The sequence below is a fragment of the Callithrix jacchus genome, chromosome 6 (genome assembly GCF_049354715.1).
Source record: "Callithrix jacchus isolate 240 chromosome 6, calJac240_pri, whole genome shotgun sequence".
Classification (NCBI taxonomy): Eukaryota; Metazoa; Chordata; class Mammalia; order Primates; family Cebidae; genus Callithrix; species Callithrix jacchus.
The window spans coordinates 81,636,175-81,650,620 of NC_133507.1; the positions used below are offsets into that span (position 1 = coordinate 81,636,175).

Genomic DNA, 14,446 nt, shown 5'->3' on the forward strand with positions numbered 1-14,446 from the left:
CTGAATGAAGCCCAAATATAGGTAAATATTTACTCTTTAGCAATATGCAAATACCATAAAATTAATGAGGGTTGTCTAAGATCTAATATAAAGACTCAAAGAACCTAAATGTTTCAAAGGGCAATTTTCATGTGGGGATGGGAACTGGGAACTATATAAATCAATGTAAGAATTTGGAGGAGAAATGAAAATCCTTTAATGAACGAGAAACATATGACTAGTTATGCCGCTCTACTTTCAGGCTGGAGGTACTAATTCCACCAATAAGAGAAAAGTTTCTATAGGTCACAGCACCCTACAGTATCTTTTTTTTTTTTTTTTTTTTTTTTAAGGCAGGGTCTTGCTCTGCTGCCCAGGCTGGAGTATGGTGCTGTAACCTTGGTTCACTGCAACCTTTGTCTCACTGGCTCAAGCAATCTTCCTGCCTCAGCCTCCCGAGTAGCGGGAACTAGAGGCATGCATCACCACACCTGGCTAAATTTTTGTACTTCTGTTTCTTTTTGTAGAGATGGGGTTTCACCATGTTGCCCAGGCTTGGTCTCCAACTCCTGGGCGCAAGCAATCCACCTGCTTTGGCTTCCCAAAGTGCTGGGATTACAGGCGTGAGTCACAATGTCTGGCCGACAGCATCATTCTTAAAGGGATGGGAATATGTAGCAAAACTTTCTAGCCTCTCATTAGTACCACCAATATAAGCCTATTCTACATATATTTATCTATGTCATTTTCTTAGTTAACATTATAATTTCCCAGTATATATAATGTAGATAGAGGCTATCTGCCATCTGGCTATTACTGCAGGCATCAAGCCTTTCATCCCCTTTTCCTCCTATATTTTGTGCTCCAGCAATGCTAAACTGCTAGCAGTTCCCTCTAATATGCTGTGCCTAGAACCCTAACCTATACTTGCTATCTGGAAAATTACTATTTTCTAGGGCACTATATCCCTCATTCCTTCAAAATGGTCATATGGTCATCTGGTGAATGTCCCATGGCTAGTCAAAGCTCTGCCTGAGTCAAACTAGTTGATCCTCTGACAAAAGTAATGTATGGGTTCATTAAGTTTTCCTCAAGAACTTAATATAAAATTAAATGTATCTTTGCACATTTAATACTATGCATATGACTATCAGAATATTATCTGAATAAAAAAACTAAATCGGGAAAAAAAGAGTAAAAATAATAGAATGTAGCCCAAAGGGACACATTTTATGCAAACTCCAGATCTGAAATGGTATTGCAATGAAGAATTGGCTTTCCAAACATATCTGTAATGTTGGTTTTTTCAAAGAAAGTTTCCTTAAAGCAAACAAGTCAAAAGTTAAAATATGATAAAGTTGGTGGTAGGTTCAAGTCTTTGTTACAGTATTTTCTGTAAGTTTCCTACACTATATTTTTAAAAAGAGGGTATCACTAAAACAGATGATAAATAATATTTTTTGGAAAAAATTTATCTTTTAATATATAAAGTAAAAGTCTTATTTTAAAACAAGGAATAAAAATAAAGATTTTCTTTAATTGCACACATTTTTCTACAAAACTTTTAATATTTATCGAAGAGTTAAAACTGGAATCAGTTCCCTTAAATCTTTTAGAATCAAATAGCCATTACCTAACAAATTAGCAAAATTTACGTTAAAAGTTATAAAACACAATGCTGGTGGAATATGGTAAAAAGGAAAGCATTACTGATATTTTCAATATTTACAATTATATATTAACTGCCTTAAAATATTGATAATTTTCAGTTAGTAACTAGTAATTCCATTTCCAAAAATCTATTCTAAATACAGAGGGACAAGATCTACATTCATTTTTATAAAAGGAAAAACTGAAAACCATGTGATCAGGAGAGAGTAAATTCTATACAACTGATGAAAAATAATACAGAGTAAATACCATTTCAGTGGCTACATAAATAATGTGGAAATGTTTATGCTATATATATTAGGGGAACAAAGCAAGAATAAAAACACTAAGATGGCAATTGTTTTAAAAATATAGCAATATAAAAGACTAGGAGCAAATGTCTTTAAAATAGTTTTAAAACAAGCACCTGTGGAAATTCATCTTCATCTGAGCTGTGAAAGTCATATTGCTTAATGTCACTCTTATTGATCACAGGCAATGTCTCAGGAGTGGGTTGCTGAGATGTTATCAAAGCCTCTGCTTTAGGCTTCTTTGGGTACTTCTTCTTTTGACGAACCACATCAGAAGCCTCTTCTTTCAAAGACAAATGATGAGGGTGCTGTTTACATGACGATTTTTCCCCCAAAAGGAAGAAATAAAAATAATTTTAGAAATTACGAAAAACTATACTGCCCTTTGAAAAACATATATTTTTACCCAGGAGGTGATTTAATGTTTTTTAATAAGCAAAAATTATTCTGTGTTCATAAACTGAAACATGTTTTACTTTCTGCAACTTATGATGAAAAATAATTATGTATTTAAATTTGCTTTTAATACTATTACTTCTTAAAAGTAAGATGTGAGTGATTTTTTGGATTGCTCTATTATGTAATCCAGTATTTAAAAGGTATTTAAATTCAATTCTTATTTAAATCTACTATATTGACAAAATTAACAACTATTTTTATTTTTAAAAATCTTCAATTGGACCATGACTTTATTAAGTTATTTTTACACTTAGTTCCAATTTTTTAAAACGTCTGTTCTATGGATGGCAACCTTTTGAGAAAAACAAGCTTAACTAGGAAAAAAGCCCTCACTTTTTAGAATGTATAATTACTGCAGCAACTGAACAATAACTGTTCTGAAGTTCCCCAGGCTTCTGTGGAGGTTCCTGAGAGGCCATCTGGCAAAGACACTGACTGAAGGGGTAGGTTTCCAGCTCCCACCTCCCCTCAACAGAGCAGCTCTGTTACTGTTTTAACACACTGGCATTCCTTTTAATAAAAAGGGATCCGCCACTTTAAAAGTTGGAAAAGACTGTTCTAAGCACCAAGGTACAAACTACAAAATTTATACATTTCCACATGTAGTCCAGATGTTAACTACTTTAGGGTCAAAAACCGTACACACAATAAAAATATTGCTTGTAAGGCAAATTATAGTGAGATATAAAATTTTTCATACAATGGGTGTAACTATTACATCAAAAAGACAGTCCCAACTTTCAGAAACTTCCCATATTTTAAAGTGGGATATGTCATAAAGTAAACATAGTTATTAAACATGTGTGATGGAGTAGGACAACAATGGATGCAACCAAATCCCTAAAGTTAGTATTTAGGTGGGCTGAATGTTTATTCATAGAGGAGATCTAAAATAAGAATTAATATATAATAAGGGCTGATTCAGTCAGTAATTATGGGTTAAGATTTTCATATTGCAATGCTTAATAATCACATACCCAGGAAAAGCATTGATTGACATAAAATGGATTTTTAAAAATAATTTACAAAATGACATTTGCATTAACTTTTTTGGCTATAGAGGCAAGTGAGATTTAGAGAGAATAATGATGGTGGGCTAGATGCCTGTGATTAATAAGAAAGAACTCTGGTGTTTGAATTGACATGAACTGAATGAAGGAATCTTCCTGCTCCACACTCTTTCTTGACCTTTAAGAATCAACCCAAGAAGAATGAGAACTGTGTACATTTTCAAAAGATGAATTTTCCACAAACACCCTAGGTCATTTAAAAAAATCTTGCTACAGAGTAAGGCTCTATTGTCTAGAGGCTTCAGTCAATACTTGTTTCTTATTTAAATCTACGCTCCTCAAAATTGAAGGCTTTATTAGTTATTCTATTTCCCAATTAAATACTTGAATTAATATACCAAGTGAGGACTGAATAAATATAGTTATCTAGTCCAAGTGACTAAAATAACCACTGAGTCTGGCTCTTTTATTAAGAATAAACTGTGACCCAGAAATTAAAGGACTTTCTCAAAGTCACTCAAGGTAGGTAACAATTGATAAATGCTGGCTCTGGAAATGACAACAAGAACGGTTTTCAATAGTCTCAATGAATAAAGCTTTAATTTGAGGTGCTGATTCCTTCCATTACAATGTAAGGTTTGCTAAGCTTAGTGATAATAACTAGACTTTAATTACCCTTATTCTCTAGGGAGGCAGATAGCATACTGAAAGTGATGAACTGTTAGACCTGAACTGAAACCTTGAATCTGCCACTTACTAGCCATATCTAGAAGTCACAAAGACACAACTACCTCTAAGGGTTGTTATGAGGATTAATGGATCAGAATGTGTACAAATACTCCTAGCAAAGTACTGGGCAAATGTTAAGAACTAAATTCATGTTAACTGCTTTTTCCTTACTCAAACCATATTAAGACAACTGCAGAAATCAATAATTATCTGATCAACATTACCATACATGCTTCTTCCCAGACAATATTCACCTTAGTTTTACATTCTTGAGCTTTGTGATGATTTCCATTATGAAGAGTTGCTGGAGTGGCATATAACTCTTTCTCTGATCTACTGATTTTCACTTCATTAAGAATTTCACCCCCATAGTCTCCCAAATGATATCTTGAAAAAAAATAACAAAATATAAGAAAACATTGCATAGTTTAATAATAAAGAAGGAAAATAAATGATACCTCCATTAGTTGGAAGGCACCTAGTCAAAAAGAGCTAACAATCAAATTATTTTTAAAAGACAAAATTTACAGGAATAAACAACCAGAGATTTAGTAAAAACAAAACAAACCAAAAAACTAAAAAAAAAAAATCTAAGGTACACAGAAAATAAATTTCTTACATACATTATATAATCAGTCACTGAGAAATGTTTGGAATGCTTACTTCAGGAATCACACAAAATTCTGTTTTAGTTTAGTTATTTTTAATTTTGTAGGAAAATACATTAGAGAACACATTTCTAAAAGGAATAAAAAAGTCTATCTACTCAGAAAATAAAATCAATACTCATTTCCCTTAGATTTTATTTAATAGAAACTATAATACAGAGAGGTAAACAAAATGATCACCAGAGTTCTTTTCTAAATAAAATTCAGTGATTCTGCAAAACAAAATTAAGAATAGGATCTATAGTATATAAAAACTCTCCCAAAGTCTGCAATCTAAATTGAATAACTTAATCTATAAAAAGAAAAAAACAACCTAGTAACCACAAATCTTTAAAAAATATAAATTCTTACAGAATCAATATCAACTGTCATAAAGTTTAACCTGCCCCCCGCCCAAAAATCTTCTGGTTCATTTTGTCCATCACTTGGTAAAGCTGCCACTTTATTGCTGTAACAGGAGCAATGTTACCTTTTCTCCACAACTTCTAAGGTTAAGTGCAATAATTCTCGTTTTGTTTTCTCTCTTCTCTTAATCATTTCCAAAATTGTTATGGCTCTACTAAATTCTCGTCTCAGTTTCAACATCTTTTCATAAGAGGCTTCATCATTCTTACGATTCTATTAAAAATAATGATAATTTTAGAAGTTATCTACATTTCTGGCTTTATTCAACAAACTCTTATCAGACCTGAATTTATTCTATAAAAGTAAAATGTTAAAAAAAATCTGAACAGCACCTGTATAAGAGAATCTGTATCTATTTTAATTCTGAAAATACAAGTATAAACAAGTATCTCTCAATAAATACTCAGAAAAAAAAAATGCTTCCAGCTGTTGAAAAGGTGGAATGGCATAAAGAGATAATTTCAATGTCAACAAATTTTTAAAATGTCCACCTGAAACAAAACCTGGTATTGGAAAATGTAGTACATTCATTTAGAGGAAGGTATTTTTCCAATAACAGAGAGGAACAGTTTTGTCCAGATCAAGGTAACAGTTAAAATGAGTCCCCATCCATTCATCCATCCATCCAGCTCTGTAATTGGGGGCTGGATGGTTTGATACGCTGTACTATAATGTGAACATGAACAATGACCAGTAAAGCTTCACTTCAGAAACTCAGAAAACTGAGAGTAGCATAACAAGCATTTCAAGACATCAAATTATCATTTTTCAATGTAATGTAACACCCCATTGCTGAGTAGAAAAGAGATTTAGTAAAAATACTGAATTTCAGAACACTGTTTATTAGCTTTTCAACTAATTATACAAAGTGAAAGCCCTGCTACATAACTAGAAAAGGCTCAGTCATAATTAACAGCATCTATTTGCATAAAAATTATTACTAATACAAACTATTTGGTGATATCAAACATCCACAGATTCCTTACTTTAGTATTAGACATGAAACTTTTTGTTTAAAAATAGACCTCTACTACCCTTCCAATCTATGCATCCAGAGTGAATTGTACACTTAAGCAATCATTCATTCCTTGAGTTAATAATTCAAAATGACATTAGAAAGAACCTAAAGAATACCAGTGGTTTCATATGGGAGGATTATAAAAGAGAAAATAACAATTGAGAAAAATTCAAAGTTATACTCTTTTTGTGTATAGTTTCCTGCATTTGAGAAAATAATAGTAATACATTAAAAATAACCTAATCCAAGTCCCAATATGGTACTCCACATAGAATATTAAAAATAAGTCATCCTTTTGTCTAATTTTAAAAAATTCATCTTTTTCTCCTTTATTACTACGTGACAAAACGTAAAATCTAAAGCATATGTTTAAACAATTTTTGTTTTTGGTAAGCAGGCAGCAATAATACCTTTCAATTAAAAAAATTAATATTATCAACAGCAACTATTAAAGTGCCTACTCTGTGTATTGCACATGTCCCTTACCCTCAAAAGGCTTAGAAGCTAGTAAGGATGACAGACAGAAAACAGATAACACAGAATCATAAGGCAGATAATAATACAAGGTTACATGCCAGGTGGCAGCTGAGTAATATTCAAAAGTGCACCAGAACCTTTTAGATAGCTCCCTTCTTCAGTAAGTGTTCCTCTTAGACTCCTCTTCTACCCTGTCTTATTCATATCCTGTTGTTGTTGTTGTTACTGTTTTGTTTGTTTTTAAGACAGAGTCTCATTCTGTTGCCCACGCTGGAGTGCAGTGGCATGATCTCCGCTTACTGTGACCTCTGCCTCCCAGGTTCAAGTGATTCTCCTGCCTCGGCCGCCCAAGTAGCTGGGATTACAAGCACCTGCCACTACGCCCAGCTAAATTTTGTATTTTTAGTAGAGACGGGGTTTCCCCATGTTGGCCAGGCTGGTCTCAAACTCCTGATCCCAAGTGGGCTGCCCCCCTCTGCCTCTGGAAGTGCAGGGATTCGGGCGTGAGCCATTGCTCCCAGCCCCTGTTCTCTAATTAATTATCCTTCAGGCCGGGCACGGTGGCTCAAGCCTATAATCCCAGCACTTTGGGAGGCCGAGGCGGGTGGATCACGAGGTCAAGAGATCGAGACCATCCTGGTCAACATGGTGAAACCCCGTCTCTACTAAAAATACAAAAAATTTAGCTGGGCATGGTGGTGTGTGCCTGTAATCCCAGCTACTCAGGAGGCTGAGGCAGGAGAATTGCCTGAACCCAGGAAGTGGAGGTTGCAGTGAGCCGAGATCGCGCCATTGCACTCCAGCCTGGGTAACAAGAGCAAAACTCCGTCTCAAAAAATAAATAAATAAATAAATACGATAATAATAATTACCCTTAAGTTTCCTTTCCCCAGTCTCCTCCTCTTCTTTTAAAAAGAAACTTATTGTTTTGAAATAGTTTCAGACTTACAAAAAGAGCATGAAAAATTCTCATCTATCTTCATCCAGATTCCCTAAAGGTTAATATTTTACATTTGCTCTCTGTGTATGTGCATACAAAAATATGTATGAATATAAACACATACATCTATAAATTATCAGCAGTACTATTTTTGAAAAATTTTGAGAAGTTGAAAATATAAAATGCTCCTTTATCTTTATATACTTTAATATATTTTTTCAAAAAAAATGATATTCACATATAACCACAGTATAATTATTAAAATCTGGAAATTAACATTAACATAATCCTATTACTTCCTTTATACATGTAAACTTTATTCATATTTCAACAACTGCACCACTAATGTCCTTTATAGCAAAAAATACAGTTACTGCTATAAAGGACATCAGTAAGATAATAATTTTTATTATAATACATTTTCTCAGCTGGGTGCAGTGGCTCATGCCTGTAATCCCAGCACTTTGGGAGGCCGAGATGGGTGAATTACCTGAGTTCAGGAGTTCAAAACCACCCTGACCAACATGGTGAAACCCCGTCTCTACTAAATATATAAAAATTAGCCAGGCAAGGTGGTGCGCGCCTGTAGTCCCAGCTACTCAGGAGGCTGAGGCAGGAGAATCGCTTGAACCTGGGGGGCGGAGGTTGCAGTGAGCTGAGATCGTGCCACTGCACTCCAGCCTGGGCAACAAGAGTGAGACTCCATCTAAAAAATAAATCTATAAATAAATAAAATAATAATATTTTTTTTCCTGGTCTAGGATCTCACTCCATATTAAAAACGATGGTTGGTTGTCATGTTTCTTTAATCTTCTATAATTTATTTAATCTCCTATAATTCTTTTCTCTATCTTTTAGTGATTATGATCTTAACATTTTCAAAGAGTAGAGACTATGTTGTAGAATATTCCTTGATTTGGGTTTCATTAATGTTTTTCCATGATTAAATTCAGGTTATGTATTTTTGGTGCAACTACCACAAAAGGGATATTATATCCCTCTCATATTAGTAGTTAAAAGATACTATTTGTCCCATTACCATTATTAACTTTTATTGCTTAAGATGGCATCTCCCAGGTTGCCCTAGTTAAATATTATTTTTCCCTTTTAAAATAACAACTGGATTAGTTCAGGCACAGTGGCTCATGCCTGTAATCCCAACACTTTGGGAGGTTGATGCAGGCAGATAACTTGATGTCGGGAGTTTTATACCAGCCTAGCTAACGTAGAGAAACCCTGTCTCTACTAAAAATACAAAAATTACCCTTATGTGGTGACAAGAGCCTGTAGTGGGATGAGATCATGCTACTGCGCTCCAGACTGGGCAACAGAGCGAGACACTATCTCAAAAAAATAAATTAATTAATTAACAAGTATGTTGTAGGACTACATAAGCAGTATCTTGTTTATCATCAAACTTCCCCCTTAAGTTTAAAATCCATTAGTTCTAACTTTTGCCTCAAACAATCATCTATATTATTATAGTGGTTGCCAAATAGTGATGTTCTAATTCCATCATTCTGCCAACAGGTTTGGAAACTACTGTAAGGAAATACTGTCTACCCATCTACTTGCCCACCAGCCCACCCACATCAGTATGGACACATGGGTTACTCTACAGGGTAGAATTCATTACTTTCATAATCTGTTTTGATGCTAACTTTCCCAGTTCTTATCAGTGGAGTCCCCCTTCAAGCTGGCTCCTGCATCCTTCTGACACGGCTCCAACCATTTTCTTATTTTCTGGCATAACAAAATGTTTGTTCCAGGCTTATCTTTGTTTTTTCCAGCCCTAGACGTGAAATAGTTTTCCTAAGGAGCCCTGGTTTGAGATGGAGTTTCATTCTTGTCACCAAGGCTGGAGTGCAATGGTGTGATTTCTGCTCAAGGCAACTTCCACCTCCCAGGTTCAAGAGATTCTCCTGCCTCAGCCTCCCAAGTAGCTGGGATTACAGGCATATGCCACCACACCTGGCTAAGTTTGTATTTTTAGTAGAGATGGGGCTTCTCCATGTTGGTCAGGCTGGTCTTAAACTCCTGACTTCAGGTGATCCACCCACCTTGGCGTCCCAAAGTGCTGGGATTACAGGCATGAGCCAACATGCCTGGCTGAAAAACAGTGTTTAAAATCAAGATCTACATCCTAGACATGCCCATTTCTACTGGGTGTCACTGCTTCTAGAGACTCTTAGTGAACAGAGCTAGGAAATATGTATGTAATATATGTATGTACATATATGCATATATCTATATCTATTCTTAACTATACCAAGATTAAAAACCATAGCTCATATTGACATTTTTTCTATTCTTCTGAGATGGCCCTATTCCCTGTATTCAAATCCACTTGCCCCCTTTACTCCTTTTCTTGTAATCATCTCCGCTCAGGGCCAACTCCTTTCTTCCTAATACAGTTACATATTACAGTTTTGTACTTACTGCCAAATCTCTAGGGAAGTGGTTCTCAAATTGCTACACTTTAGAATAAACTGTACATCTTTTCATGACCAAGGCTGTATAGTAGCTAGAACTGACAACCACTACCCTGGGAATTTCCTCTCTTAACTATCTTACTTCTTCTGGGCCTCACAGAAGGAGAAAAGAGGGCACAGACACTAAGAATTGTATCTATGTGGTTAAATATATGCTGATCCAGGACTTCCCAATCAGTGTATTCAGACATGCTGATGCCTTAAGACTATCTCATTTAAGAATGCCCCAAAGAATTCACATGCTCCTAATTAAGTATTAGTTCAGCAACTTAAATGCTAAACAGCCAAATAAATATTTCAGAAGACCTTTTAGTCTTTGCATTAACTACACAAGTGTTTTTAAGTTTGTGGAAATAGAAAACAGAGAGCCTTTGTTAGTTGTATTCACTTTTGCATACCCCAATGCTTGCACCTCCTAAGGAGTATTCATTATTTGAGTGCTTTCCCATTTTTCTCATTTCAAAACACATAAACATTTCTAACTAGCAACAGTGAGAATGACAGTTGAATAGTCTTTGGTCCTACAACTGAAAACTGAAAGAAATAAAAAGAGCATCAGAAAAGAAAATGTACTTCTTTACAGAGGAAAATGGAAAAATAACCAAGAGAAAGGGTAAGAATCAGAGTGTGTCAGGAAAATCTACATTAGTGATCACAAAATGAAAAAATGTCTAAACACAAGAACCAGTTACTAGCAATTCTCTAATGGTTAGAACAAAAGAAGAATAAAACATATTTTAACATTCAGAAAGTATTGTCAATATGCCAATAAATACTGCTAATCTTAAGTATTTCCTACCCATTCACTAAAGGAAGTCCACTAATAGCTTTCCTTCAAAAGGCATTGCTAAACAGTCTGTTTTGCAATATAGCTGTAATTAATTACAGTCATGCATTGCTTAATGACATGGATCAGATCTGAGGGGCTGGGTGTGGTGGGGCTCATGCCTGTAATCCCATCACTTTGGGAGGCCAAGGTGAGAGGACAGCTTGAGCACAGGAGTTCAAGACCAGTCTGGGCAATACAGTAAGACCCAATCTCTTAAACAAATAAGCGAACAAACAAAGATCTGAGAAATGTGTTGTCAGGCAATTTCTTTGTTGTACAAATGTCACAGTGTACTTACATGAACCTAGAAGGTATAGCCTGTTGCTCCTAGGCTACAAACTTGTACAGCGTGTTACTGTACTGAATATTGTAGGCAACTCTAACATAAATATAAGTATTTGCATATCTAACATATCTAAACATAGAAAAGGTACAGTAAAAATACAGTATAATCTTAGGGGATCACCATCATATACGCAGTCCATCAGTGTCTGAAGTGTTATACAACACATGACTATATATTGCTTTTAAAAAGCAATTGATAGTTCCGGTTTTTTGATGATTTAGATAAACCTCTCCTTCCTCATGTCCAATAGTCCACATTTATAAAGTCTTACTATATTTATGAACTTATCTCGTTTCAGTCTTAGAAAAGTGCCAAATCTTCATAAAATACTGCAGATTCTCTTAGCTAAGAACCAGCATGCTAAATTAAAAATTCAAGTCTGGGTTAGGGAATGTCATCCACACTTGGGAAATCCATCCTCTAATGTTTAAAAAAGTTACAACCTCAAGAATTATAGAAATTCTGGTTATTAACCAGGAGGAGAGTTTCTCCTAAAATGTACTATCCTTGGCAGCTGTTATGTTCCACAGCTGTTATATTAACAGCTGACAAAGAGAAGCTTTCAATGTTAGGAGAATCCACAAAAATGCTTTGCCTCCAATTATAATTCCTTATTTTATATTTATACGTTCCTGATACTTTGCAATATTAGAGAACATACTATGTGTGTTACTGTATATTATGAGAAATGTAAGGCAGTGAATACTCCTCTAGAACAGTGCTTTCCTCTATACCATACCATTCCACAGTATAAGATCCTGTTTCTCTTAGTTAAAATTCTGCTTCATACTGCTTCTGAAAGTCAGATGGGAACAAGCTCATCAATTTGAAATCTGAGACAACTGACAAATCAGAAAAGGAGAAAGATTCCACTATTACTTTTGACTGTTTGCAGAACAGGCTTGAAAATGATTCTTTCCCTATTTTCCAGGACCCTATAGTAGCTAGACACAGCAAAGTGCATTTTGACTTGCAAGAACTATAATAACTACATTATGGTTTCCAAGGAATTGTAAGGTCTCCAGTAAGCAACAGGAATAGTAATATTATTTCAAATTCTCAGCTTCCAAAACACAGGAGATCTGTGATAGAATACGTAGCTTACTGAAGAGCTCAAAACTTCCAAGGACACAAAATTCCTCATAACACTTCAACTGCAAGCATAAAATGGTATGATCAGTAGACTCATTAAAGGCACAGGTAGTAGATAAACAGTATAAACTGGCCAACAGAAGCTACTGAAAAGCAGGATTTCTTGTGGTAGGCCAGGGGCACAATGGATAACATGTCTGGCCAAGGATCAGAAGAAAAGTAGGATTTCTTACAGAAAGTCATCAATGCCATTAGCTTCCATTATGTTCAAATTATTCAAAATTATTCAAGTTATTAGAAAAAAACTATTGATCTTAAATACTATTAAGCTACCTTCAATGAAACCTAATTTGTACATTACCTTTCGAGTTTGCATTTTCTCTGTTCTTCTCCGAAAGGCAACATAAGGATCATTGTTGGTAGAGCCATCTCTTTTCTCTTGTTTTATCTGAGGAATGAGGGATGGCCCCCTGCAGTTTTTACGTTTTCTCACCCAATAGTCATATACAGCTTTAATAAGGTAATCATCTTCATTTAGCAGCAGTTTTGCTTCTTGAAGTGTTACAAGCTAAATGAGAAATACAAAATGTCATCAGCTACAATGTTGGCAAAAATAAATAAAAGTTAGATTATGGCCATAAAAAGTATGTGACCAGTTCTAATAACCATGAACAGATATTATTATGGTAGGTTAAGATACAATACAATTCAACCTAACAAAGGAATCATTAATTAGGAGACATCTAAAAATCAGTATTTTTCCCTCAGATGCAGTGAGTTGTATAACTGAAAATATTTAAGAAGGCTAGGTGAATGACACTTGGGAAGACTGTAATAAATTCATGCCTCAGGCAAGTCTTAGACTAGAAGACATCCAAGGTCCTTCAAAATTCTGATATTGTACACATCTGAGAATCTATCAGTTTTCAAGTCTATTAGCTTCTGTTTGTTTTCCTATAGAAACCAGAAGGTATAGAGGTTTCTTTTTATGTGCCTCCAAAATAAAAGATGAATATTCTCTAATATATTACAACTTACTATACCTCTTTTGAAATTGATTATAAAAACAAACTTAGCATGTTTCCAGAATTTTCAACATTATGCAATTTTGAATTCTTTGAACCAGTGACATATAAAACAATTCCTCTATCCAAGTGTTAAATACTAGAGAATCCTTATTCTTAACACTCATTCTGCTAATGACAATGTCATGTCCTGAGACAGTGGCCCTAGGATGGTTCCCTCCCTTAGGAGTTCTAATGCTGATATTTCAGGGACCTACCTCTTTTTCAATGTAGCCAGCATAATGCTGACACATCTCAAATTAAGGCTGTAAACATCTGCTTGGTCACATTTGTTGCCTAGCACCTTGAGATCAAATAAGCCAATAGGCTTTAGTAGGATGGAATGGGGGTTACACATATCCATTTACAGCAAACATTAGAAAAAGATCATGCCATTTTAGGGCTGGGAAGTCTCGTTGAAGTGATGCTATCCCAATCTTTTTCCTTGTATTATTTTAGAGATGAAGGCTTACTTTCAGAACCTGAGACCAAGAAATGTTTCCCTAGTACTTGGAAATAAAGAGAAAAATTTTCTCATTGAATTTGTAAGATCTCTATACAAATTGACCTGTATGTTGTATGAAGTCTATTGAAGAAGGCAAAATTCACCAAATAAGTTTCTCATTATTTCTTGTGTTGGTATAATTTCATAGAATAAATCCACTGATCACTGGGCTTCGAGTCCTAGATAAATGGTTTCTAGAATTAATTAGTTTGTTTCTTACAATTTCTCAGCCTAGTTGAACCACAAGAAGAGAATACACTGACAATGTCAACTCAGGTATTCTAGTCCATGTCACAATTATACTTAGTACATTAAAATAGTAAGTGGCCATTCTTTGGTTACCCAATCTCTTAGTAGAGGCAGCTTAACTGCATTTTAGAGGCTGCATTTGGTCCTTAAAGTGGATGGCCAGAGTCTGGAAAATAAGACCACACCACAAGAATTTCCAAATATCACCTTTAAGTGAATACCT

At 34.9% G+C, this 14,446-nt stretch overlaps 1 protein-coding gene across 4 annotated transcripts in view; it reads right to left on the reverse strand.

Annotated features, from left to right (window-relative positions):
• EPC2 (enhancer of polycomb 2) overlaps nt 1-14,446 on the reverse strand; it is a 130,095-nt gene that overhangs the window by 19,431 nt on the left and 96,218 nt on the right. For 2 of the 4 annotated variants that reach the window (XM_008998919.5, XM_002749455.6), the window contains exons 4-7: nt 12,767-12,973; nt 5,276-5,424; nt 4,393-4,525; nt 2,057-2,248 (exon numbers count right to left, since the gene is read on the reverse strand). In XM_008998919.5, the coding sequence (XP_008997167.1) occupies nt 2,057-2,248; nt 4,393-4,525; nt 5,276-5,424; nt 12,767-12,973 (681 nt within the window). The remainder of the gene's footprint in view (nt 1-2,056; nt 2,249-4,392; nt 4,526-5,275; nt 5,425-12,766; nt 12,974-14,446) is intronic. The other 2 variants (XM_078327819.1, XM_008998920.5) reach the window with 1 other exon arrangement.